The sequence below is a fragment of the Melospiza georgiana genome, chromosome 3 (genome assembly GCF_028018845.1).
Source record: "Melospiza georgiana isolate bMelGeo1 chromosome 3, bMelGeo1.pri, whole genome shotgun sequence".
Classification (NCBI taxonomy): Eukaryota; Metazoa; Chordata; class Aves; order Passeriformes; family Passerellidae; genus Melospiza; species Melospiza georgiana.
This window is the reverse complement of record NC_080432.1, coordinates 107702017-107726055: the sequence shown is the minus strand read 5'-3', so window position 1 is coordinate 107726055 and position 24039 is coordinate 107702017. Positions and strand designations below refer to the sequence as shown.

General features: G+C 39.1%; 1 protein-coding gene across 1 annotated transcript in view; it reads left to right on the top strand.

Moving 5' to 3' along the window:
- Positions 1-24039, top strand: part of CD109 (CD109 molecule) — a 65550-nt gene that overhangs the window by 9927 nt on the left and 31584 nt on the right. Inside the window, exons 3-13 of the mRNA XM_058020630.1 lie at positions 4603-4631; positions 8198-8428; positions 8574-8699; positions 15126-15165; positions 15646-15730; positions 18062-18158; positions 19184-19319; positions 20170-20279; positions 21988-22227; positions 22557-22658; positions 22749-22811. Coding sequence (XP_057876613.1) covers positions 4603-4631; positions 8198-8428; positions 8574-8699; positions 15126-15165; positions 15646-15730; positions 18062-18158; positions 19184-19319; positions 20170-20279; positions 21988-22227; positions 22557-22658; positions 22749-22811 — 1259 coding nt within the window. The remainder of the gene's footprint in view (positions 1-4602; positions 4632-8197; positions 8429-8573; positions 8700-15125; positions 15166-15645; positions 15731-18061; positions 18159-19183; positions 19320-20169; positions 20280-21987; positions 22228-22556; positions 22659-22748; positions 22812-24039) is intronic.

The window sequence follows — 24039 nt, the reverse complement described above, 5'->3', positions numbered from 1 at the left end:
TATGAACACAGCTGTGAGAGCAAAGATGTGGCATAATTTCAGTAAATCAATCTGAAGTGATTCCAGTTTTAATTTTCTGTTCTTACACATTACTAAGAAGGATTGGAGACATAGGTAGAAAAGTTTGAGTTTGTAGCAATAGTTTGTAGCAATAGCTGCCACATGAGCTAGAATATACAGTCAGTGCTGAATTTATGTAAATCAGAGAGTGGAGTGCTACTTTGCTGATATATTGGCATAAGCTCTCGTTCACTGTGCCAAGCCATGCAGTCATTTTTCTAGAACCTCTGTCCTTTTTTGGGGTAGGAAGCTGAAACATTTATGACTAGTCCTAGTGGTGTCAACTCAAGAAGGGGTAGCACAAGTTTCTGGGTCTGGGTCAGGCCTGTGCAGTGGAAAAGAGTTTAAGATGCCAGTGTTTGTGCTGTTCTCCATAAGTCTAAAAAAACCTTGCATGTGTTTACATAGAATTTGTTGTATTTGCTTTATTGATAACAATACTATTACACTGACAAAAAATGGCAGGGTAGAAAAATACTTTCAAATACTGCTGATATGTCACTCCCACACTTCCTTTGATTCCTTTTCTGCTGGACAATCCTAAATGCCAGGGATTCTGAGGAAAAGGGGCAGGACAGTGTGGCATTTGTTTCCACTGTATTTCCATGTATTTTCTCAGTTCAGTAGTTATTGAATGAATACAGTACAAGCCTCAGGAATTTTGTGAAAGAAACGGTTTTGCAAATGACAAGGAGAGAGATTTTTTTCTTGAAGGCTCATGTGACTTCTGTTGGGATTTTTGGTAGTTTGTATTTTAACTTCAAGATTAATCTTTAACAGTCCGCTGAATTTTTCATGCCTCCCCCTAAAACAAAGTCATGATTCCCAGCTGGAGGTATTCCCTAACTAATCTGTTGTGGTAGCAGGGCTGTGTGCTCTTGCCTGGTTGTTCCCTGCCGTGTCCCACTGCAGTTGTGCTGGTGACTGCTGCTGCGGAGAGCAGATGCAGTGAGTCAGGAGGAAATGTTGTAAGCGATGTGGTTTGCAGGGCTTGGTGTCGGTGCCTTGGCTGCTCCGGGCTCCTTTCTAAACCTACTTCTTCTGCCTGGTGCTAGCAACCTGCCTTTCGTAAGTGAAGGGTTTCTTTGCAGAGGTGTGTTGAAGGAGACAGAAAGCTGCTGCCATTTCTGGGGACAGCAGGTGCCAGACTTGGCTGATCTCGTGGGAGTGTTACATGCTGCACGTGGGTAGAAGCTACACAATAGGAGGGCTTGCAGCAGAGCAGGATATGTGATAGCTGTTGGACCACGGTTAATTCCTTATAAACCTGAAATTGCTGTATGATCAAATGTAACTTTAATTTATCAAGTGAACAGAAAAATTTGTGAATTTCCGCTATTCAGCATTGACGTAAAGGAAATGTTTTGCTATAGCTCTTGCTTGAGCATGTCCAAAGTCATCCCTAGGCATAGTTGAGCAGAGCTCCAGGGATTTGACTGCAGTTTGATAGTCTCTGAGAATATGGGAAAATCTTGCATGACAGGAGAATCCACTGCAATGCTAAAGAATTTCCGATCTGCCCAGGCTGCTCAAAAATAATTACGTAGTGACATAAATTGGAAGATTACCTCATGCCCTGGAGCCTCTTTTATGATTCTCACTGACTGGGAATTAGACAGTGCTCTGAGCTTTATTACAGGGAGGCTGTGGCTCCCTAGCACTGCCTCAGAAGGTAAATCTTTTCTGAGTTGCACAAATGCAACTGTGATATAAATCTCCCTCCTCCCCAAGTCTTTCCCCATCTGCATCACATTTTTACCTAGCTCAGACCTGAATTTAGATCTCCCAGACTTGGGAGCAGGAAAAAACCCTGCCATAAGATTTCTGTTTCTTTTGCATGCCTCTTGTTCTCAAAACAGGTGGAGGCAAGCAGGCACTGCCCTGGTTAGAAAGCTTTGAAGTGCCTGCCCTGTTGAGGTTGCTTTGCAAGCTGGTGGATGCTGCACAGGACTACCACAGCGGTTCCCTTCATCCCTCTGCCCTTGTGGGGTGTGGGAACCAGTGTGTTTGCACTGGAAGGGTGAAGATGGAAATAGAAAACTCCATGTTGTGGGCTGTGGCACAAATACCAGATTTGTGTCTCCCAGTGTAATGAAGTCACTCCTGTAGCCATTGCTGTAATTAGCTGTGTGGATTAGATTAAAGCTAGCATAGCACAACAACCATGTGCATATCCACTCAGACATGTGGTAAATGGTTTCTATTCCTTGTTAATAACCAATTTTTAGCAGTGACAAAGGTTATTTTTTTTTCCTCTGGTGTTATGGGTTCTGGTTGTACAGACCCCAGCTTTAGCACAGCCTTATTTCAGAGAGGGAAAGAAATGAGAGAAGGGTTAGGGTTTTAGTGTGTAACTGAGAGAAATTCCAGGAGGTAACTGTACCATCTCTGTTGCTATTTACCATGCATCTTGCTCCCTTTACAGTGAAATATAATGGCCTAAGAAAAATGCTTCCTACTTAGCAGTAAGTCACTCTGTCCTGAGTTAGGAAGACATAAGTTTTCTTTAGCTAAAATTATGTCTCTTAGTGCAACTGTTTGAGCATGGGGTTGTTTGGGTAGATGTTGGGAATAAATGTATCTGTGCATCTAGAGGTGTTTGCATTGCCTATGGATCAGGTACTCTGAGGACCTCGTAATGCCTCTCCTGTGTGCCAAGCAAGCTTGGCCAAGTGTGAGGGCTCCCTGCCACTGGAATTGGGGCAGTTTGTCCTCTCCACTGGCTGCTGAGAAAAGTATTTTGTCAGACACTGCTGTGTGGAAAACCTCAAAGGCCAGTGGGGTTGCTCAGAGTTAATGACTGCATGAGATGCTTCTCAAGTGGAGAGACAGGTGATATGAAAAAAAAAAAAAAAAGTAGGTTTAACAGCAACGTAAACATGTTGTGGAAAGAACTGTGTTCTTTAGGCCCAGTACTGCCCATAGCTGTTAAGGTTTTGAGTACCAGAATGAAGTATTGGAGTGTGCTACCCACAGACTTAATTTGTGGGATGTGAGTCATTTGGTTTAACCTAGTTTATAATTTGGATAGATGGTACACATTGGATAGCATTTTTCTTCTGGTGCTCTGGAAGCAGTCAGGACAACCTGCATCGAGATTCCTTCTGTTTGCCATTGTCAAAGGCAAGAATTCATTGACTTCTAAAACTAACATTTATTGACGTTCAGGGGTTGAGTGATTGCTTTATCTTGGAAGCAATGTCTTTAGGTCCAGGATCAAGAAGGACATTAATAAATAAATGAATAGATTTTTTTTCCTTACTCTATGAAACAGTTGAGTAAAAGATAGGTATAAACCTGTGGCTTTTTAGGAGATACAAAAAGATCTAACTGAATAGAATCAGCAGAAGCAAATACAAGTCAGCAGTTTGCCTTGGCAGCCAAAAGGGAGAACCACATACTTAATGGTGCATCAAGCCCAGCATCATCAGTGGGTGATTATCCCACTGGACTCAGCCTTGGTGCTGCCTCACCTTGAGTACTCTGTGCACTTCTGTGCCCCCCAGTTTTAGAAGGTCCTTCAGTGCATCTGGAGGAGGGCAACAACACTGGCGACAGGGCTCAAAGGCATGTCCTGTGAGGAGCAGCTAAAGGCTTTGGTTCCTCTAGTCTGGCTGAGGGGCACTCCCATTGCTGTCTACAACTTTCTGAGGAGGCCAGGTGGAGACAGAGGTGGGATCTCTTCTGCCTGGTATCCAGGGGTACGAGGCGTGGGAATGCTTGAGAGCTGCAGCAGGGATGCTTCAGACTGGACAGTAGGGAGCATTTCCTTACTGGGAGGGTGGTCCACCATTGGAACAGGTTTCCTAGAATGTGATTGATGTCTGAAACTTGTCAGTGTTTAAGAGGATTTTGGACAATGCTGTTAATAACATGCTTTAACTTTTGGTGAGCCTTGAAGTGATGAGGTCCCTTCCAATTGGAATGTTCTGTTCTATTCTGTTCTGTCCTGTTCTGTAATTCATGGTGTAATTAAGATAAGAGCTGTGACACTAATGGCTTCATGATGTAGTGATATCCAGGAGTTTAACAGGACATTTATTTGGATTTTAAAAATATTTGAAGCCACATTAGTTGAAATAGTTAAACAAAAAGTTATATTTACCCAAATATATTGATATGTTAGTTACTTTTTACCATAGTGACATAGTTCCGTGAGGTTAATTCTGGGTGCTCCTTTGATTAAGAGCGATAAATCCTGTGTGTGGTTTCAAAAATTTTAGTCTTTATCTGGGCTGTAATGGAAAATAACAACTTGGGTGGCATAGAGGGTTGAATGGATCGTAAAAGTGTTTCAGTCTCTGTGGATGTAAAGAAAAATGTTCAAACAGAGAACATGGACAACAGCTCCCACCAAACAGAGAAGTAATGTTGCTGTAGGTTGGTGTTCATACTTTTGCAGCACTGCAAAAAGTGTGTCTCACATCTTCTGCCAGCTGTGGAAGGGGAGCAGCACTGCTGTAATGTTGATGCTTTGGGAAGTGTGTGGTAGTTAATCTCACAGATTTGTGACGCTGTGATATTTCTTCTTTTTTTGTTCAGGTACCTTTGGGACTCTTGTTCTTCCAGCAGTAAGTATTGTTTTCGTTCCCTCCTTCCTCAGAAAATGTTGACTGCTTGTAAATTACCACCTGTTGATGTTGATGATACATTTTGCATATGATCCCAGTTGTTTTCACAGTATCAGATGAGTGCATTTCCTGACCAATAAATCAAGGGTTTTTCAGATCAAATGCTCTGCAACTTGTTAGAAGTAATTGCAGGACTCAGGAGCTGATTTCCAGCATCAACAGAAACTATCATAGAACTTGAACACAAAAATTTAATTTATGTCTTTTTTTACTGATTGATACCTGTATTTTAGATACACCATGAAGGCTAATTACAGCTGAAAAAATCACGTAAAGCAACAATTGAGAAATACCAAAATAAAATATATTTATATACAATCTTTGTAAGGGCTTAGAAATGCATTTTCAGTGAAAGTACATTAAAAACCCAAAAATGTATCTTGAATTGTGTGTTGTGTGTGAATCCTGAATTTATGATCCTGGATATTCATCTTGAAAGCCCAATCCAAAGAGTTATGTATTTATATCAGGAGAAAAGTTTTACCAAAGTCAACCAAGTTTTACCAAAGTCTGGGTATCCCTTAATCTGGTTTAAACTGTCTCTGATTAAATAATCTGGAAGTATTTGATAGATGGATAGTCAATGACAATGAGCAGCTCAACTTTATGAAGATTACTAGGTTGAAATGCATCTGTATGAACTATACATTAGCAAATGTAGAAAATTATTATAATAGAAAAAATCAATAAGTTTCTTTATATAATCTGGCCCGGTCTTAAAATGTTCCAGCACCTTACACTAGGCAGGGTATTTTCCTCCCTCTCTTGCTGCTATCTGAAGAGATGAAAACTGACTCATTTTAACTGCAATATTTTCTATTCGTTTGTGTAGCCACAGTAGACTTAGATTTTGTCCAGAGTGTAATTTGCTAGCAGAAGGTGGGTAATGAGTTTCTGCATTCAGCCTCATCTTTTCCAGAGGAAACAGTAGCTGCTTTGTCTGAGGTACTCGTGATGGTGGTTGGTGCAGTCAGAAGTACGTGAGATGGCCTTTTTCTCTCTTGTGTTAGGACTGCCAAAATGGGGATAGTAATACCATTCATTTGGGATGTTTTGACTCAGATAAAATATTTTCACAGCAAGTTCCTACTACTTAGTGTTAAAAGCTGCCTTGCTTATGTTTGGGTTGAGAAATAACCCTTTAGAGAAGGAGTTGGTGGGGCTGAGGTAGTCACTATTACTGTCGTAATTGTGGAAATGTTGTATTAGTGCAGTTTCAGGTAGCATAAATGTGTGAAACAGAAGGTGGGTTACATTGGACCTCGGCTGTCCTAATACACTGCCATGGCAATTGTCTCTGACCTTTACACCAAGAAAGGCAGTTGTGTCACCGTGTTTTGGAAGGAAAGATCTTTTGAAATATAACAGGTATAAAAATTTAGGGAGAAACCCATGCTGTCTGTCGTTGTTTGTGGTAGGAAAGGGATACAGGTAAATAGATAAAGTCTCTAAATGACATTTATAGAAGATTTACATTTTTAAAGAAGAAATTGAAGACAATACTTGCAGCAAAATAATACTGTAAGAGTACAATTCATTGCAATGATGAAACAAAACAAGGTTATTTAACCCCATTTTGATTTTTAATTATTATAATGTTTCCTGGACTTCTTGTAGCAAATCCTATCTGATTTTTAGGGATTACAGCTTCTTTAAGAAATAGTAATATTCATAAATGAATGTTTGAGGTAACAATAAGGTAGTATTTGATAGATGCAGTAGCTAAAGCTGTTCCTCTTATTTAAGATATTGCAGAATACTTGGCATGGAATTTGGAGGGTGTTGAAATATGTGAATCATATGTTCTTGGCAATGTGTGTACAAAACCTGCAGCTGGAGAAAATGCAAAATCCTTTTCAGTGTGGGACTTTGCATCTAAAATTTAATTCTATAAATCCAGATTTTAAAGGGGGGGATGTCTTCTTCCCATGTCATCACAGGCCTTATAGGTGAAAAAGAGCTTCTTTTTATTTTTCCCCCTTGTTTTTTTTTCCTGGCTTGTTTTAAAAACCAAAAGTTAATAGAGAAGGATGGAATTCTAGTTGATTTTGCTTTATAGGTAAACACACAGAGAAGGAAATGTATTCTTTACAGACATTTGCATCTACCTCATTTGTCACCCAGTGACATTTTCCTATGTTTGTGAATCCCTGTTGCCTCAGTGTGTGCTGTTAAAATGAGCTTTGACAGCAGTACAGCCTTTCTTTATAGCACTTGGTAGGATACTTTTGAAGTGCTGTGCCTGCTGAGTTAACAGCTGTAATTTTCATTACACTGCGAGAGGAGTGCTTCAGTTCCATATGTCATGCTGCAAAATGCAAGCCTGTCTTTAGCTGTCTTAACTTCAGAGGTTTTGCTCCAGATTTACAGTTTCAACTCCAAACAGAAGCATGTGACTCTTAAGCTTTTCAGCAGGGCTGCTTGCTGGAACGAGCTGTGTGCTCTGTTGAAGCCCTTCCCCTTCCTCAAAGAGCCATTCTGGCGGGACAGGAGCAGCATCTGGGCTGGGATGTCCCTGGGGCCGCTGGCTGCCTGTGAAGGCTCTGCCCAAGTAAAATTCCGGTGTGCTGCAGCATCTCTGCTTTAGGCCTTTCAACCCCTGTGACTGGGATTCCTCCCAGCTAACTTTAGGAAATGAAGTGATGCATCTGAATTATGAGCTCTGGATTTCCTCTGTGCAGTGGAAAGACACAGAGAGAGAGAGAGAGAAGAAATCTGTGCGTGATTACTCTGACCTTATGTGGTCTAAATTTCCTTGCCAGTGATATCTGTCTTCTGCCAGCACTGAAGGAGCTTTCAATGTCTATCCAAAAAAAGTTAACCATATAAATTTTATATTCCTTTATTTCTTAATATTTTTGGAAGAATAATTATTTTACTTTCTAAATGAGTCATGATAAATGCTGTAATTATTAATTATGAAAGTGAAATGAGACAAAATCAGCGAGGTTGCTATTGAAAAGCAGTACCTCACTTTATGAAAAACAAATTCTGTATTTGATTTTTCTACCCCATAGGACATAAAGCTAAAGACTGTAAAAAAACAAGTGCAAAGTTCTCTTGCTGTCCTGCTCATCTTGCTTACACATACTTTCTTTAGATATTTTATTTTTGGAAAATTTAATAGCAAAAAATGATGAAGAAAAATATTAGCCCTTTATATCAAACCAAAGAAATTTCTAAATAACTTAAAAAAGAGAGCACAATCTATGCATGTGTAAGACTGTGAATTGCATATGAATGCATAGATATTTATATTCTTGAAAACCCGATTACTACTTAAAATTAGATGGAAATGTGTTGTTGTGCTTCTGGTAAGACATTTTCTGGTAATTGTTGAAATAATACATTAAAGTAATGAATAAAATCCCCTTTCTCTTTTTGAAAATTTACATAAGTTGACAAGTTCAGTTATATATTAGCCCTTTATGTAAAATGTTTTTTAAATAATAGTGTTTTCAGGAATATTATGGATACCTAACAGAGTGTCACTATTTCTTTTTAAGCTGCCTCTGAACAGTGCTTCTGGGAATTATGAGTTACTGGTGGAGGGCCGTGCTGATGGCCGGCACATCTTCTCTAACCGTACCAGCCTGATGTACACGTCAAAGAGCACCTCTGTGTTCATCCAGACTGATAAATCCATGTATAAGCCAGGACAGGATGTGCTCTTCAGGATTGTCACTGTCTATCCTGATCTCAAACCTTACCAGGTGTCTCTGAATATATATATCCGAGTAAGTATCCACAGGAACACGGCTAGATGTTAGATTGTGTCACATGTTCTGAGTTTGTGACAAATTCATAGGTGGTATGAATTGCTGCCTAAATCTTGCCAGCAAGGCCACTCACATTTAACATGCAGCTTGGCTTTTCTCCTAGGACCCTCGGAAGAAATTGATTCAGCAGTGGTTGATGGAGGAGGGTGATTTGGGTGTGGTTTCCAAAAAATTTCAGTTGTCAATGAACCCTCCACTAGGAGACTGGTCCATAGAGGTGGAAGTGAACGTGAGTATTAACACTGCCAAATAACAGAGAGATTTATTTCTTCTGCTAGATGTGTATAAAATTGTGTTTACGTTGCTGAAACCAGTTATAAACATGGATCATGAGATGAGCAAATCCTTCCCTCATGTCAAAAATTGGGCAAACCTCACAAGATTTTCAATAGTACATGGTTTTGTGGGGAAGGATACAAAACCCTACATACATACTTTATTCTAAGGTCTGTGTTTTGATTCCAGGATAAAAATAGTATTAAAAAAGTGAGGAGTTGTAATATTAATATAAAAGAAAGATATAATGGAGTAGAGTTTTTTTCCTTTTTAAGTGAAATACTCCTACATTTATTTTGCAAGCAAATACACAGAAATTTGTTGTATCACACTGTGCAGCCAGTCAGTGTCTAAAGGGTTGAGGAATCAAGACTATTTACAGATCTTTGCCTAGTTTTAGGCGTGTTTCAGCAGCTCACAGTGACTGATGAGTTACTGAGGAAAAAATAACTTTGTAAAATAGAAAGGATGACTAGTAATACAGGACGATTGCAAAACAAAACTGGAAGAGTCTGTGTTGCATGTTGCTATTGGAAGTAGCTCTCTCAGGCCAGTCCTTCAAACTGTTGCACTCCTCATGCACCATGGAACATGTTTCAAAAATAGCTGGAGGTTTAGCTGTTCAAAACTCTGTGTGTCAGGGTTATTCAGCCTGCTTTTTAATACCTATAATTTGGGAACTGCATTTCCTATTTGGCTTGCAGTGGCTCTTCAGAGACATTTAGCAAGTATAAACAGGACTGCTTAATGTTACATAATGAGGGAGATGATGGGTAGAAAGGAGAAAAACTCACATGATCATGTATTACTCAGGAGTAACATTTACCAGTACCAGTTATGTGTTTGATAGATCTCTATAGGCTTAGCCATGTGAGGGTGGTGCTCAAGTGAGGGTCAGGACTGGATTTTTCAAACACTTTGTCATGTGGGTGTGGAGTTGTTGCTGTTGTCTGTGATGGGAAAAATGTATGAAGTTGTTCCTGTGCTCCTCCCTGTGCTCTGCCACTCCTTCCCTTCCCCTGCCTGCTGTTCAGTGGCCTCTCAGTCATGCTAAAGCAGATGTAGAGCTGTAGTCAGGCTGAGATCTAAAGTGCAGTGGGGAAGTGACCCAAACTGAAAAGCATTTGTGTGTTTCTCTTGGCCTAGACCAGACCAGATCTCTGATCCAGCTGAGAAGCCATCCCCACTCACAGCTATTGTAGGTGCTTCTCAGCACTTGGGCAAGTGTGGCTCAGACGTGGAGACAAAGCCTGGTGGCAGTGGTGGGCTCCTTCAGCAGCTCATATGCCAAGCAAAAAAGTGTTTGTGAAATGTGGCTTGGGCTTTCTGCAAAGGCTCGAGAAATGCTGAAATTAGGAGATAATTGATGAAGGGGTTGTGGCAGCTGTTTTTAGGATCTGAATGAGTGCCACTCCCTCCTGAAATAAAACCAAAGAGAAAAAAAAAATTGTGAAGTTGAAAGAAACATGCCTTGTAAATTCATCTGGGCTAATGAAACAGCTGTGAGACAAGTGAAGTGAAACCTTAGTAGAGTGTAGTTGATGGTATTCTAAATTTTAGCCATGCTACAGAAGGTTAATGATCTTGGAAAATATATGTCAGAGTGAGAGTGTCTCTCAAGTCATGAGTAACAAGGAGAAAGTAAATAGAGAATGTTTTGTTCCTGTCTGTTTCAACATATAGCTAAAGGGCATCAGGTAGAGGAGGTGAAGTGTGATTTCAAAATGACTGAAACATCGTAACTGAACTGCAGAGCACAGCACCGGCAGTTATTGTGAATACTCAACACTTGGGATTAAGAGGGTCTGGACAAATTCTCAGCACACTCCATTGAGAACTGATAGTAAAAAGGCCTTAGGTGTCAGCTCAAGACACAGTGTCACTCCTGGCTACCCTGGTTGACGCAGTCCCCTAGGTGTTCTCTATTATTTCATGGTTGTCTTTTTGGAAAATTCATTCTAACAACACAGATTGCTGGAGCAGCTGAATACAAAGGTACCAAACTTGTGTTAAAAGGAGATCAGGCTAAATGGTTCCTTTTGACATTTAAACTCTTTGAATTGAAAATTAAGATAGGGGAGAAAAAGAAGTGTATGTTATACTTCAGGAAAAAAAAAAGGTTTTAGACCTTGCTGTCCAGAAAAAAATGACTATTCTTACAGTGCTTATCCTTTGGGAATAGAACAGCAACCCCAAGTCCCACACAGAAATACTTATGTTTGCTTTCAGGCCCTTTTTTGTTCACACCTGCTCCGTTTTAATTTTCAAATTCCACATTGAATATAATGAAAAAGCAATATGCATTATTTCTACAGCAGTGCCAACATATCTTCGTTGGCTAAGGGCATCATATGCATGATACATTAAGTGACTACTGCAGTATTCACACTATTGGATTAGGTCTGCCTAGTGTGTTGTCTCACAGATTTGTTTTTCTGAAAGTATGCCAACCATCAGATTATTGAAACCTGCAAGACACCTTGCAGAATAAAGGAAAAGAACTTTCCTAGTGGGAAACTCTACTTTATTCTCTTGGTCGCAAGGGAGTTTATGCTGTGAAATACAAGATCGTATGGGATGGGATTGCGTTTGAACATGGAGTTGTGTTGGTGATATTGTGGAGATTTAGTGAGTGTTCAGTGAAAGCTGCTGAGCGACTGGATCCCTCCTCGTGGATATTCCTAGCTATTAACTGGGTATTCCATTCTCTTCTGCAGCAGTTCTGCTGTTCATGGGAGATGTAGGTTTTATTATGTCATATATAAAGTCGCATAGATCCACCAGTCTCTTCCTGATAAGAGAGGCCACTGAGAGCTTGGGTTTCCTGCTAAGGAAAGCTTAGTATAAAACAGATATGTCTTCCTCTCCTTAACTAGTACTGCCAACTCTGGCCTTGCATGGCATCCAGCCAGCTAATGGATCTGTTGAGGCTTTAGGAACATCTTCATATGGCAAACCCAGGCTGATCTATGCATGACTTAGCTATCCTGACACCATGACTTGGGCTTTCTAGTTAAATAGCCAGCCTTTCTTTCTCAGTTTCCCTCTTGTCTTTAAAGAATTGTTAAGTGATTAAATAACGTTTCCCTTCTCTTGACAGATCAGTTTCCAAGTGTACCGAGTCCTGATTTTTGGAAGTGCTTCCTCTGAATTCTGTTTTAAATCAGGTTTTGGCTGCTTGCTGCTGTTAAACATCCTGTAGTATTTTTAATAAAAGTTCAGGTGTTAGTACAGCTGTTCCAGGAAAACTCAAGACAGAGTAATTATGGTCTGGTTTCCAAGCCTCTACCTTGTATTTTAGTTGGATATCTTATATTTCCTGTTGCTGAAAGACTTCTAGTTGCTGAGTTTTTGTAGCATGCACCTCTAACCAGAAGTTGTTTCTAGTTAAATGGCATTTTGTAATCTAATTTATGGAAGTTGTTATGTATAAATTTATGATCAAATATCGAAGAGTATTAATGTTTCAGGTGCAACAAGGGCTTTCCAAAATATTTTTAAGAGTATTACATTTTTTTAAAGCTTCATCTATAAAGCAAACTTTCAGAATCAACTGGGAAAGATTATATACTATACAGGTTGAATTTTTTAGCTTTTGAGGTTTAATACATGTTGCAGATCCACAGCAAATTCTGTCATGTTTTATGCTAGATTAGTTATGGATTTCACATTTGATGCGTTAAGTTTAATGTTGTATATATAATTGCTTAAAAAATGTGTCACACTTCTTCAAAATCAGACTGTACATAAAGCCTTTGGCATTGCCTGAGTATTCAGTAGTTTGAAAATGTGCACAGATATTCCATCAGGATCTGCTTGTGTAAATAGTGGTGACACTGGTGGGACGCTGACTGGTTTTTGGAGACTGTGCTATTGAATTTGAACAGAATTTCATTTTGGGGTTTGTTTCTTGCATGTGCAAACAAAGCATGGAAGTGATCATGAAGTGCTTCTGTTAGTTCTGTATAGACAAAAATCTGTTTTATTGAGCTTCAGAGCCAAGGCGGAAGAGTGCTCCTGACAGGGCCTGTGAGACAATGAGGTAACCCAGGAATGCAGCTGGTGCCAGCGCTGTGCTTTTCCAGGGCAAAGCCCTGGACCACACCCAGAGTCTTTCCCCATGCTCTAACAGCAATGCATGTCAATGTCAGAAACAAATAAGAAAATGGACACAGATGAGATTGATTTCAGGGACTTTCAGTTGCCAAAGAAGAAAAAAATCTGTGGGGAATGGCTCCTGTGACCTCAGTTTCTTTGGATCAGACCCAATGAATTAAAACAGGAGAGTTCAGCACAGCAGAGCAGAATCTAGACTGTAGTTAGGGATTCTTGGATGTCAGGATACACAGCCTCTGAGGCTTCCCTGCAGAAAGGCTCATCCTCATCATCCCAGAACACTTCTATGGATCTCTTTTTGGCACAATTTTCTTACTCTGGGCGATTGGCACAGAATGCAGTAGGTGTTCTGCAGTTTAAGAAATGCTGATTTAGAGCAAAATGTTGTTAGTCTGGAAGGGTGAGTGTAGCCAAGAAGAAGGAGAAGGCATGGAAAACAAAACCTGTACTAGAATGAAGCTGCTCTGGGAAAAAAGGAATAGGTGTGGTGTTGTTTTCCTGTCCTAAAGAAAACCTCTAAAAATCTCTCTTGGGTTGTGCATACATAATTAACTGACTAACTGCTTGTCTCAAAAGCTACTGTTCCTGGAAACTGGTTTAACAACTTCCACATCAGTATATTTGAACAATATTTGCCAGAGAGACAGCCTTGCCCTAATGAACTAAAATGATTGAGTGGTTGAAGTGTTGTTACTTGTTTTACTTCAGACCAGCTTGCTAAAAAATGTGTTAGTGGAAAATCTGGCTTGGTATTCACATCATCAAGATGACCAAGTAGGGTCTTTGCCTTTCCCTGAGCTATCAAGCACGACTTGATTTCTGTCACAAAGCTTGTCATTTTAGAGAAGATGCAGCCAGGAGTACTAGCCTCACTGTAATCTGTTTTCTACTACTTACAGCTATCTCAGTTTTTAATTGTAGTTTTAAAGATTTTATTTTTACTTCTAAGATGATGGGAAAAAATATTTCATATTCAAGGGAGATGCTTTTTAACTGTGCTGTCTGGGGTAACATTTTGTTCAGGGTTTGCTTTATGGCAAGGGTCACGTACATAGTATTGGAAGTAAAAGCTGTACAGAGAGCAAGAAGTGAGGTGAATTCACTGCAGGACATTTCCCTAAGACCTGTTCCTAAGACAACCTGATAGTAATCTGATTGTGGACTGATTTATGCATGTCAGTGCTGTAGCATTTTGTCTTGCAAATATTATGATTTGCACAAATGTTGTGAAAGTCGATAATTCTGCATGCATATTTTCAGACATAGGCATATAAAGATGATCGGTGACTTGACCATCAAATTGGCAGCAATCTGATTTTTACTTTGATGGGAGTATTTTGCTAGGAGATGTGTAAATACAGGCACGTAAAGGGCTTGGTCTGAGGTACTCAACTTGCAAGGTTGTTGAACAAAAGTTTGTAATTGTTTCCATTTTAGGTCCTGGTCCTAGGGTTTTTACCATAGGAGTTCTCAGCTTGTCCTCTCTTGCTACAAAGAGTCATTCCTATCTTACACATCTTGATGCCCCCTGACAAATGGTTATCCGTATTCATTTTTCTTTTCCCTCCTGGAGGAAAGGAGTAAAAAATTTAGAAAAATAGGAAAATAGAAGAGAACACAAGTAACAGCAAACTATGTAGTTCCTTGATTTCTTTCCTTTGATTTTAAGTAACAAATAGCTGAAACAAGAAGATACAACGCAAGGGTATCTCTTCTGAAGTAAGTATGGCTGTGGACTGTAACAAAACTGCAGCCACCTTCTGAGTAAGTGTACAATCATAAGATTATACAAGGTTTAGAAATAGTCTCATCCACTAGATAGACTCTGTCGGAGCCTCGTGTTTGTAGAAGTTAATTAAAGATGTGCTAGCAAAGATGGTGCTGGTACGTCGGTCATGTTTTATTGTGATGACTGTGACTACTTACGCTAGGTAGTTTTATGCTAGCTAGCTCAAATATTCAGTTTTTTAGTACAAAAACCAGGCATATATAGACAGATGTCTGCAGACTGGAAGCTGCACAAGCTGTTCATGATAAATACTTAGAATCTGCTTCACATGAACTTCTGTGTCCTTCTGCTCTATAGATATGTACTACTGGTCTCTAGAGGAGCTGATAGTGATTGAGCCATGATTTAAAATCACACCATGTCAGAAATTGTAGTTTAACTTAAATATGGGTGGGATTTGGCCAAGAAGGTATGTTAAATTTACTAATCTAATCACAATTGTATGTATTTTCTCATATGAATTTTTTTCAATAGGGTCAAGTTCATTATCAAAGATTTAAAGTGATGGAATATGGTAAGTGCTATTTAGTAGTGACCAAAATCAGTAGTGATTCTCCATTAATTTATACTGGCTTCCCTTGTCTGACATGAACATTTTAAATACTTATAGAAAGTTAAATTTCCAAATCTTTGGCTTCTCTGAGACTGACAAAAAAAATCAAATCTTATCAGCTGCACTGTTTATCTTTGGTAGTTTTAATGATCCCAAATTACCTGGTTGGGAAGCTTGCTGATGAATTCTGTAAAGGCTGAACAAGCTAAATGTTTTATATTTCTGAATTAGAGGCTTCTATGCAGGCTGTTTTTATGATGCTTTTTTCTCCTTTCAACAAAAAGTCGTAGTCTGGCAATTGGCTTAAAAATACATCTTACCTTTTATTAGGAAACTTAGGAAACTAGTAGTCTTTATTAAATTACATGTTCTACCCTTGTTACTTAAAAAAAGAAATATTCCTTCTGTGAATTTAATACTTCTTGTAATTTTTGTTTTTAGTTTTACCAAAATTTGATGTCCTGATAACAACACCCTTATACTACTCTTTGAGAGATGAAGATGTAACTGGTGTTGTCTCTGCAAAGTAAGTAAATCAGTGATACTGTTGTCACCTTCACTCTTCAAGAAACTTATTGTGGTTCTTTAAGTGTCAAAGTAAAAATTAGAATGCTAATAAAGCCCCATCTATTCAAAATTAGTTGGCTAGTATCTGTTTCTACTTGCTGGATTTTGTTGTAACAAGATTTAGTAGATTTTCAGATTTCTAGTAAGTTCTTTTGGTCTGGTAAATATAGTTCTAGACTACAGCTATACATTTTCATCTACCTTACTTGAAAATTTCTTAAGTTTCTTCCTTGTAATATGTGTTTTGATTTTTTTTTGTTCTTATGGTATTTATGTTCTTTTACAGTACTCTCCAATTTACCATGTGCAGGTCTGTAGGTACAGTAGTTGTATTTTATTAGACCACTTGGAAAATTAGGCAGACTTCTATGAACATCCTCCTTGTTCCAGTAAATCAGCATTGCAGATTTCAAGCATAGGTTTCTTGTATCAAAATACCTATAGCCGTAAATAGGTAAAGAATGAAAAGTTCTTGAGAAATTCAGAATAGGCTTCAGTGTAGACTCCTGTGTAGATAATATTTTATTTTTCAGCTGAGCAAATATCTAGACAAAAAAATTACTATGCATTAATCTCAGAAATTAATTTTATTTTTGAAGATGAGAGCCAGATAGAGCTACCTGATAGATCCATCCAAGAAGACCGAAATTAAGGGTCTTTTGTGGGTTATTTAATGCCTTAAAATACATACCTTCTGAAGAAGCACTCAGTTTACAAGTGAAATGCAGAAATCATTGTTTAGCAGGCTATTTAAATTGAATGTTTGGACTTTGAGAAAGCACTTCTTTCTGTAGAGTGCATGCAACCTGGTGTTATAAACTATCAATGCCAGCTTGGATGGGGCCCTGAGCAACATGGTTTAGTGGGTGGCATCCCTGTACATGGCAAGGTGGTTAGAACTATATGACCCTTCAGATCCCTTCCATCTCAACCCATTCTGTGATTCTGTGAATCTCCTAAGGGGCAATTAAAAAAAACTTTTCCTTACTTTTTTTCCCCCCATTCTCCTTTGCTTTTGGAATTCATTATATGCCAGCTACTATTTGATTTCTTAGGCTGTTTTGGACCCTTTTATTTGGTATACTCATAAGGTGCTTGAAAGTGTACCTGTTTGCTGCAATAAATTCACACTTAGACCCCAGTGAAGCATCTGAGGTTGAATCCCAGCAGTGACAAAGTTTTACTGATGCATTGTAATTATTTATAGAGAATGACTTGATTCCTGATGACTGTTTTTTAGAGACATAATGCTTCTTTATACAACCTGTAGATGTCATAAAGCCCATTTTCTTCTCTGGAGTATTATTAGATCAAGTTAAGTACAGGGATGCTGCTCAATGGCAGTATAATTTCAAGGTTAATGGCAGCTTATTACTGTAATTACTAATAAGGTCTGCTTAGGCTGAGTTTATATGCCAGACAGTTATCAGAGTTGTTCCTGTAACTATGCTGTTTGATTTTTCTTTCTTTCTGCTTTTCAGCTTTGATATTACTTAAGTGGCTGCATAATGATTTAAAGTACCTTAAAGTCACCACAGCTACATGTATTACTGCTGAGGACTAGAATGATTTTAGGTGTCCTGTCTGTCCTCATGTTGTTCCTCCCCTCCTTCACTTCTCTGTCTCAATCTGATAATGTTGTGGTTTCTCTTAAGTATAACTTGGAAACATTTATACAAAATTTTGTTTTATTGCTGCTTAGTGGCTGCAGGTTGCTATTGTCATGCTAAGAAGGGAGTATGTTACAGTTTTCAGATTTGCCACAGCTGGACATTGTTTGCAATGATTTATTGAGACTGTGTTTACTAAATAAGTAGTAATAATTATGACCAAATGTCTAGAGATATTTCATTTTGGGTTGGCAATATTTGGTAAGCAAAATACTTACACTTCCCACATCCCATTTTAACTCTACCGCATATTGGTTATGATGCTACATCAGTGTTCTGTTCAATAAGAACAGAATTGTTCTTCTAATTGCTTTCAGCTTTTAGCTTAGTATAGTTAACTTTTGTGCATTATACAGCCCATAATAATTTTAATAGGCTTATAGAGCTTGTGTAGTGGAAAGAACAGCACTGTGTATCTTCTCCAGGTTTTAGGTTTCCAGCTTTGATGTTGCTAAACCGGTGTCAGTATGGCAAACTCCATGTTTTGGAGTAGAAATGTATTCTGCCCATATCTGAGGCCAGAGAATAAGATTTTAGTAGGATCTTGTGCCTTGAGAGCTCTTCAGGAGCCCAGGTCCTGGAGGGTGGTGTGTTGTTTGACTTTGCCTGATGTGTTTCAGGTACACATATGGAAAGCCAGTAAAGGGAACTGTAACAATCACTTGCCTTTCTGTTTCTTACTGGACAAACAAGAGAAATATAACAACAACAATGGAGGTGAGTAATCTCTTAGTAGTTTCTTTAAGTCTGTGTCCTGTTGTTGGTTAAGTGATGCTTGGAATCATTCCTGAGTGCCAAGCTGGAGAGTATTAAACTCTCTTTAATTTCCAGCCTAAAGCTTCTAGATTCAGACTGCTTGGTGGGAATGACACTTGGCACCTGTGCTCCATTTACTTGTGCCTGGAGGTTATTTTGGAGTGTACCAACTGACCCAGGTAGAAAGATTTTCCAGGAACTTCATAGGTGCTGGAGCACCCATGCTCAGGAATGCTCCCTGGCCCTGTGTCTGCCCCTGCACACTGAGCTCTGTGTCACAAGGCTGGAGGAGAACACTTCTGTTGTCTGGGTGGAGCTCTAGCATGGTAGAAACCAAAGCATTTTGCCTACTAATTGCCAGCAATTACATTTGGGCTACTGCACTAATTGTAACCTGAAGCATGAAATTTAAAAGACACACAATCTGAAGGCTTAAAAGAGGTGATAGATTGGTTGCATTCTCTTTGCAAAATCAGACATTTTACTTTTAAGATGTGGACTGTTAAAAAAGGTTAAATTTTTGCTACATTAAGTGACTGTAATTTTATGTTTGCTCACTTCACCCACTGTCTGACTTCAGTGCCTTCAGCAGCACTTAGTCTACAGAAACTCTAAGTTCAGATATTGAATAGGGTATACCCCTCTCCTCAGGGAGAAACTAATTAATTGTATTTTCCTGTAAAGCTTAGGTACAACTGCACTAGCCATGTAGAAATGGATAATTCTAGAAATTAGGGGAAAAAAAGGTAACTTTTTCCCTAAAGCATTGTTGCCTCTAAGAAAGTAGTCAACTTCTACTGGATTTAATAAAAATGGTTGCTGATGGCAAAAAAATAAGGGGCCAGTGTTCACAATTTTCTGGTGTTCACACTCCAAAACTTGGCTGTGGAGAGAGCTACAGGACTTAACTAGAAATCAGCTACAGTAGACAGAAAGGTGTCCTTGACTTTTCTGGCTCAACAGAAATATTTTTTCTCGCATTGCAGATAAATGGATCTGTGAATGTAACCTGCAACAAGCTGATGTTGCAAAACTTGAATGCGGAGCAGTCGTGGCACCACGGCGGCAGCGATTACACGGAGCCGATCGAAATGATCGCGGTGGTGACCGAGTCACTCACAGGTGTGAGGGTGGGAGCTCTCGGGCAGAAATCCACAGTGCCCTGCTGCTCTGAGCAACAGCTTGGAGCGCTGGAAAAGTGTCATGCACTGATCTCAGCTCAAACCACCCGCATTCAAATATATTGTCTGAATTAGAAATTTAATAGTTTAACCAGCTGTTAACTCAGTAGAATAGAGTTCTGTGCTAAATGATTTATTAAATAACCAAGAAACACATTCTGATAGGAGCTTGAAGTCAGTGACTGATCATTTTTGATGAGAAGAGCAGGCATAAAGAATTGCTAGCATTATCCTGAATTTTACAAACTTAACTTTAATCATAAACTTAGCTGACATTGTGTGTTTGTAAGCCACATTAGTAGAAAGAGTTTCCTGGTCCTAGCTTGTCCACAGTCTAGCCTCTTCTAGGTGGACTGATTTGCAAACTGAGGGTTTTTTGTGAGTTCATGTTCCACTGCACCTTGTACGTTAGAAAAAATAAAATAAATCATGTGTACAAAATGTATGCTTGTCCCAGAAACTATGTTTCATTACAGACTTTCTGTAGAAACCCCAGCAAGGTGAAGCTGACTGATTTGGGATTTAATAAGTTTCCTCCTTGTATCATTCTGGCATAATCTGTGTGAGCGGAGCCCTGTGTGATATATCTTATATTGCATTGTGGCAGGCAGTACCAGTGTATATGCCAGCTTTGTACTGATGCTGAGCTAGAAGGATGAAGAATGATAGGAGTTCAAATGGTGAAACAAATGATAGAATTATTTCAGAGTCATGGGCAGTAAATTGTATTGCTTCTAAAGTAAAATATATGTTAAATGCATGTTGTCTAAACACATACAATTATTCAACAGGAATCTCCCAAAATTCAAGTACCATCATATTTCCAAAGCAAAGTGACTATTTTATTGAATTTCTGGACTACACTAGAGTTATAAAGCCTTCTCTGAACTTCATAGCTACTGTAAGTTCTTTTGTTTGATTATCATCTGTGGATAAACAAATGTGGCTTCTCCTCTATGCTTAGATAGCAAAGATTGCGTTGGATTTTTAAGTGCAATTTACAGATTTATTTTCAAATTCTCTCTTTTTTTACAATACATATCAACAAATACTAAAATTGGAGGCATTTGCTCTAGAAAGGGGTAAGTGGCAGGGAATGCTGTAATCTTGGCAGAATATATTTGTGTATAGTTTATCAGCATTCTTATGGAAGAGAAATCTTCCCTAGCTGATTTTTTGACTGTGCTTTGAAACAACAGATTAGTTATTAAGTTTCAAACCTCTTTATAGTATAGATTTGTATATCTAAGTAACTATATATACATATCTATACATACACACAAATATATACTTTATATAGTGAATTTGTATATTTAAACAGCTTTTATTTAATTCAGTTAAAACTCATCAAACCACATTGCTTTCAAGTGAAAGTGTTGCTTCTGCCTTCTGTCCTGTCCTTTTCATGCCAGCTGCAGTCCACTCCTAGAAATATTTTACGTTCTTCATTCTGTCCCTCATCTGCACTCAGTATTTCCACATTTTGCAGAGGTTGCATATTGTATCACTGCATTTTGCTTGAAAAGGGGGGTGAATTTTACAATTCTTGAGCCTATAGAAATGTGACTAAATAGCAGTGATTTAGGCTGAATATTCTCTTCCAGAGTGGATTGGCTCAAGACGTAGCTTTATGCTAGCCTGATCATTTGGGCTTTTTGTTTTTGTGCTTTTCATTTTCTTTGCCAGCATCTCAGTTTGAATCCACCTGTTTTTTAGTCCTCTTCCAAAGATGAACTAAGTGAGAGAGAGCTGAAGCATCTGGCAATTCTTGCAGCGGGCAGACAGGAAGGTTTCAGTTGTGCTGCCAAAGGAGTGTGAATGAACAGCTGCTGCTGTTACTAAAAAGTGGATATCTTACATAAAGAGCATATATTCTTCAGAGAGAGAACAGGGAAGTAGGGGCTGAGGAGGAGTGGTAATGCAGTGACATCTATGGGCTGAAAAAGAAAAAGGAAACCTTAGTTCAGTGCTTTTAAATATAAAAGTTGATTTTTATGTCATGTATAATGCAGAATGATTTTACTGGATGAAAATCTGCTTGAATGTGGGAATGAAGGTTTTAAGTTGTAGTGCTGATTGATGTATGATGGAGTGAAGATGTTGCACACTGTCAATTTTCGGCCTCGTTTCAGTCTTCAGCTCATTTGATGAATTCATAAAAACATCCAACTCAGCACCATTTCTGTTCATGTGACTCATTTTCCCACATTATGTAAATGTTAGGTTGCCCTTCCTTGTGGTGGTGAAGTGCAAGTGATAAAATTAAGTATTCAGACTGTAGGTAGGATATGTATCATTTACTTGAGACACAAACATTTTCAACTAGAAGAGTAATTGGGAGAGCAGAAATGCAAAATGTCTCCTTTTAGTTCCATCTACTTTGCTTTTACTCTTTTTTTATTCCCTGGAGTTATGAATAATTTTGTTCTTGCCTGACTTACCTACTTGCAGGGCTTACTAGGGAACAGAAATAAAGCTATTGATGTGTGAGAAACCCGAGGATGCATTTTTTTTTAATGTGATGTGAGTGCAAATATGTTGTTATATACTATGTGTTGTGCACTTTAGTTTTACCCTGTTTGATAAGTGAGTTGTTTCTTTTTGTTTAGCTAAAGGTGTCACGTTCTGATAGCAACCAGCTGACAGCTGAAGAGAGGCAGAATCTTGTAACAATCACTGCACAAGAGTCAGACTTGCTTTTCCATCACTCTTCACTTTCTCACCTGGAAAATGAGGCAACAGAGGAGAGAAATCTGACAGTCCATGTCCTGAACTACACAGTTCCAGAAAATGGAGTAATTGATGTTGAGTTTCCAATCCTGTCTGCTACAAAAACTCTGAGAGTTCAGGTACTGCTTTGTAGCAGGTTGCTTTGGAGTGTTGACACACTAAATTGCCTGGGCTGGGATCAGTGATGTGCTGTCCTGCTATCTGCAACAGCTGACATGTCACCTATTTTTATTTTTATTACTTCATGTTACAGCTGGAAAGAAAGTGAAAGATCCTCTCAGATGGGACTTAATAATTGTGCTATGATATCAAAGGAAAAAACCTCAGATACCCAAAGCGTAAAGTGGACTTTTGCTAAGGCTGCCATGCTCTTGTAAACTGTACCACAAAAATGAACACCACAGATTTTGCTGTTTTGTTAAGAGGGTTTTTTTGCACTGTCTTGCAGGCAGAGTTCCTCAGCAGTAAGACTGACATAGGTGTTTATGATGTGTTCAGCTCCCCCAGTCAGACTTATCTGCAGGTTAAAACAAAGAGCCAGGATATAAAGGTACAGTCTGAGAGAAAACTTGCCACAATTAAAGCCTAGTTACTTATGGTTTTTCCATACTCATCCATATGAACTGTGTGCTTTTCCTAGGCTGGGAAGCCTTTTGAGCTGAGCGTTGCCAGCAACAAGCCAGTGAGAGAGTATCACTATCTGGTAAGTTACAGGCTTGACATATGGGGACAGTCCAAGGTGACCTTTACCAGCTTGAGAAATACTCCAGTGAGTGGAATGTGATTAAACATTTGAGATTTGGCATTTTTTTAATTGTGCTTTGTGGAAGAGAAGGCCCAAAACCTTCCTTTCCACCAGAGGGTCCTTTCTGAAAGGGAACTCTGTTATTCTACCTGGGAGGAATGCCCCTGGCACTGTAAGGAAGCCTTCTCTCACCTGGGTGTTGGGTTATCTCTGACAGCAGGTGTGAGACGAGGCACTACTGTGAGAGCAATAGTTTCTGACTGTGCAGAGCCTCTGCAGTGGGAGAAGGGACAAGGACATCCCAGGGCAGCCCAGGCTGTGGCTTTGTCAGCAGGTCCTGCAGGTGCAGGTGGAAGCAGGGGCCTGGTGGATCCTGTGTGCAGATTCAGGAGTGTCAGGCAGAGCCTGTGGGTGCAGGGGGAAAAGAGCTGCCTGCTGAGGAAACAGGTGGTTGAGGGGACAGAGGGGCATTTTAACAAGGGAGATTCATAGGAAGCACTTTAATATAAATGAGTCTTGAGTAGCGGCTTAATTGCTCAGCTGCTGTACTGTATCTTGAAGGATCAGGAAGATTTATTATATATGCTATTGTAAGTTTCCCACCCTGTCTTTAACACATGCCTGTCATTTTCACAGTCTGCATCTTAGTGCCCATGGTAGCTAGGATTCTTTTTCTTTCATAGACTTTAACGGTAAACTGAATTAGGAAAACCATATAAAATTTGGGCATTCATATTTATTTTCTAAACTAGAAACACTCTCTAGAATCTTTGAAATAAATCAGGTCCATGCAACCAAAGGCAGGGAACTGCCCTTCATCTCTCTGTCTTCATTAGTAAGTGTATGATCCAGTGGGAACAAATTTAGAGTGAAAAAATTGAAAACTAGGTATTAGGGGTAGCTTCAGACTAGCTCTAATCTGATCTGTTAAAATGAATGTCTACTTTTAACTGGAGCACATGACTAGACCCCAGTTCACACTCTCCATGAGGCAAACCAGGTGTTCTAAGTAGTTCTGGAGGTTTGCTTTTAAAACTTTGTGCCTGATCCAAACTAAAATGCTCTTACAGATAACCCACATGAGTCAACCCTATTACTGTTGTATATTTATGCTCTCATGCCATATATGTGCGCTTGGTGTAGTTCTTTACTTGTCCATAGTGATACAGGAATTAAAACATGAGGA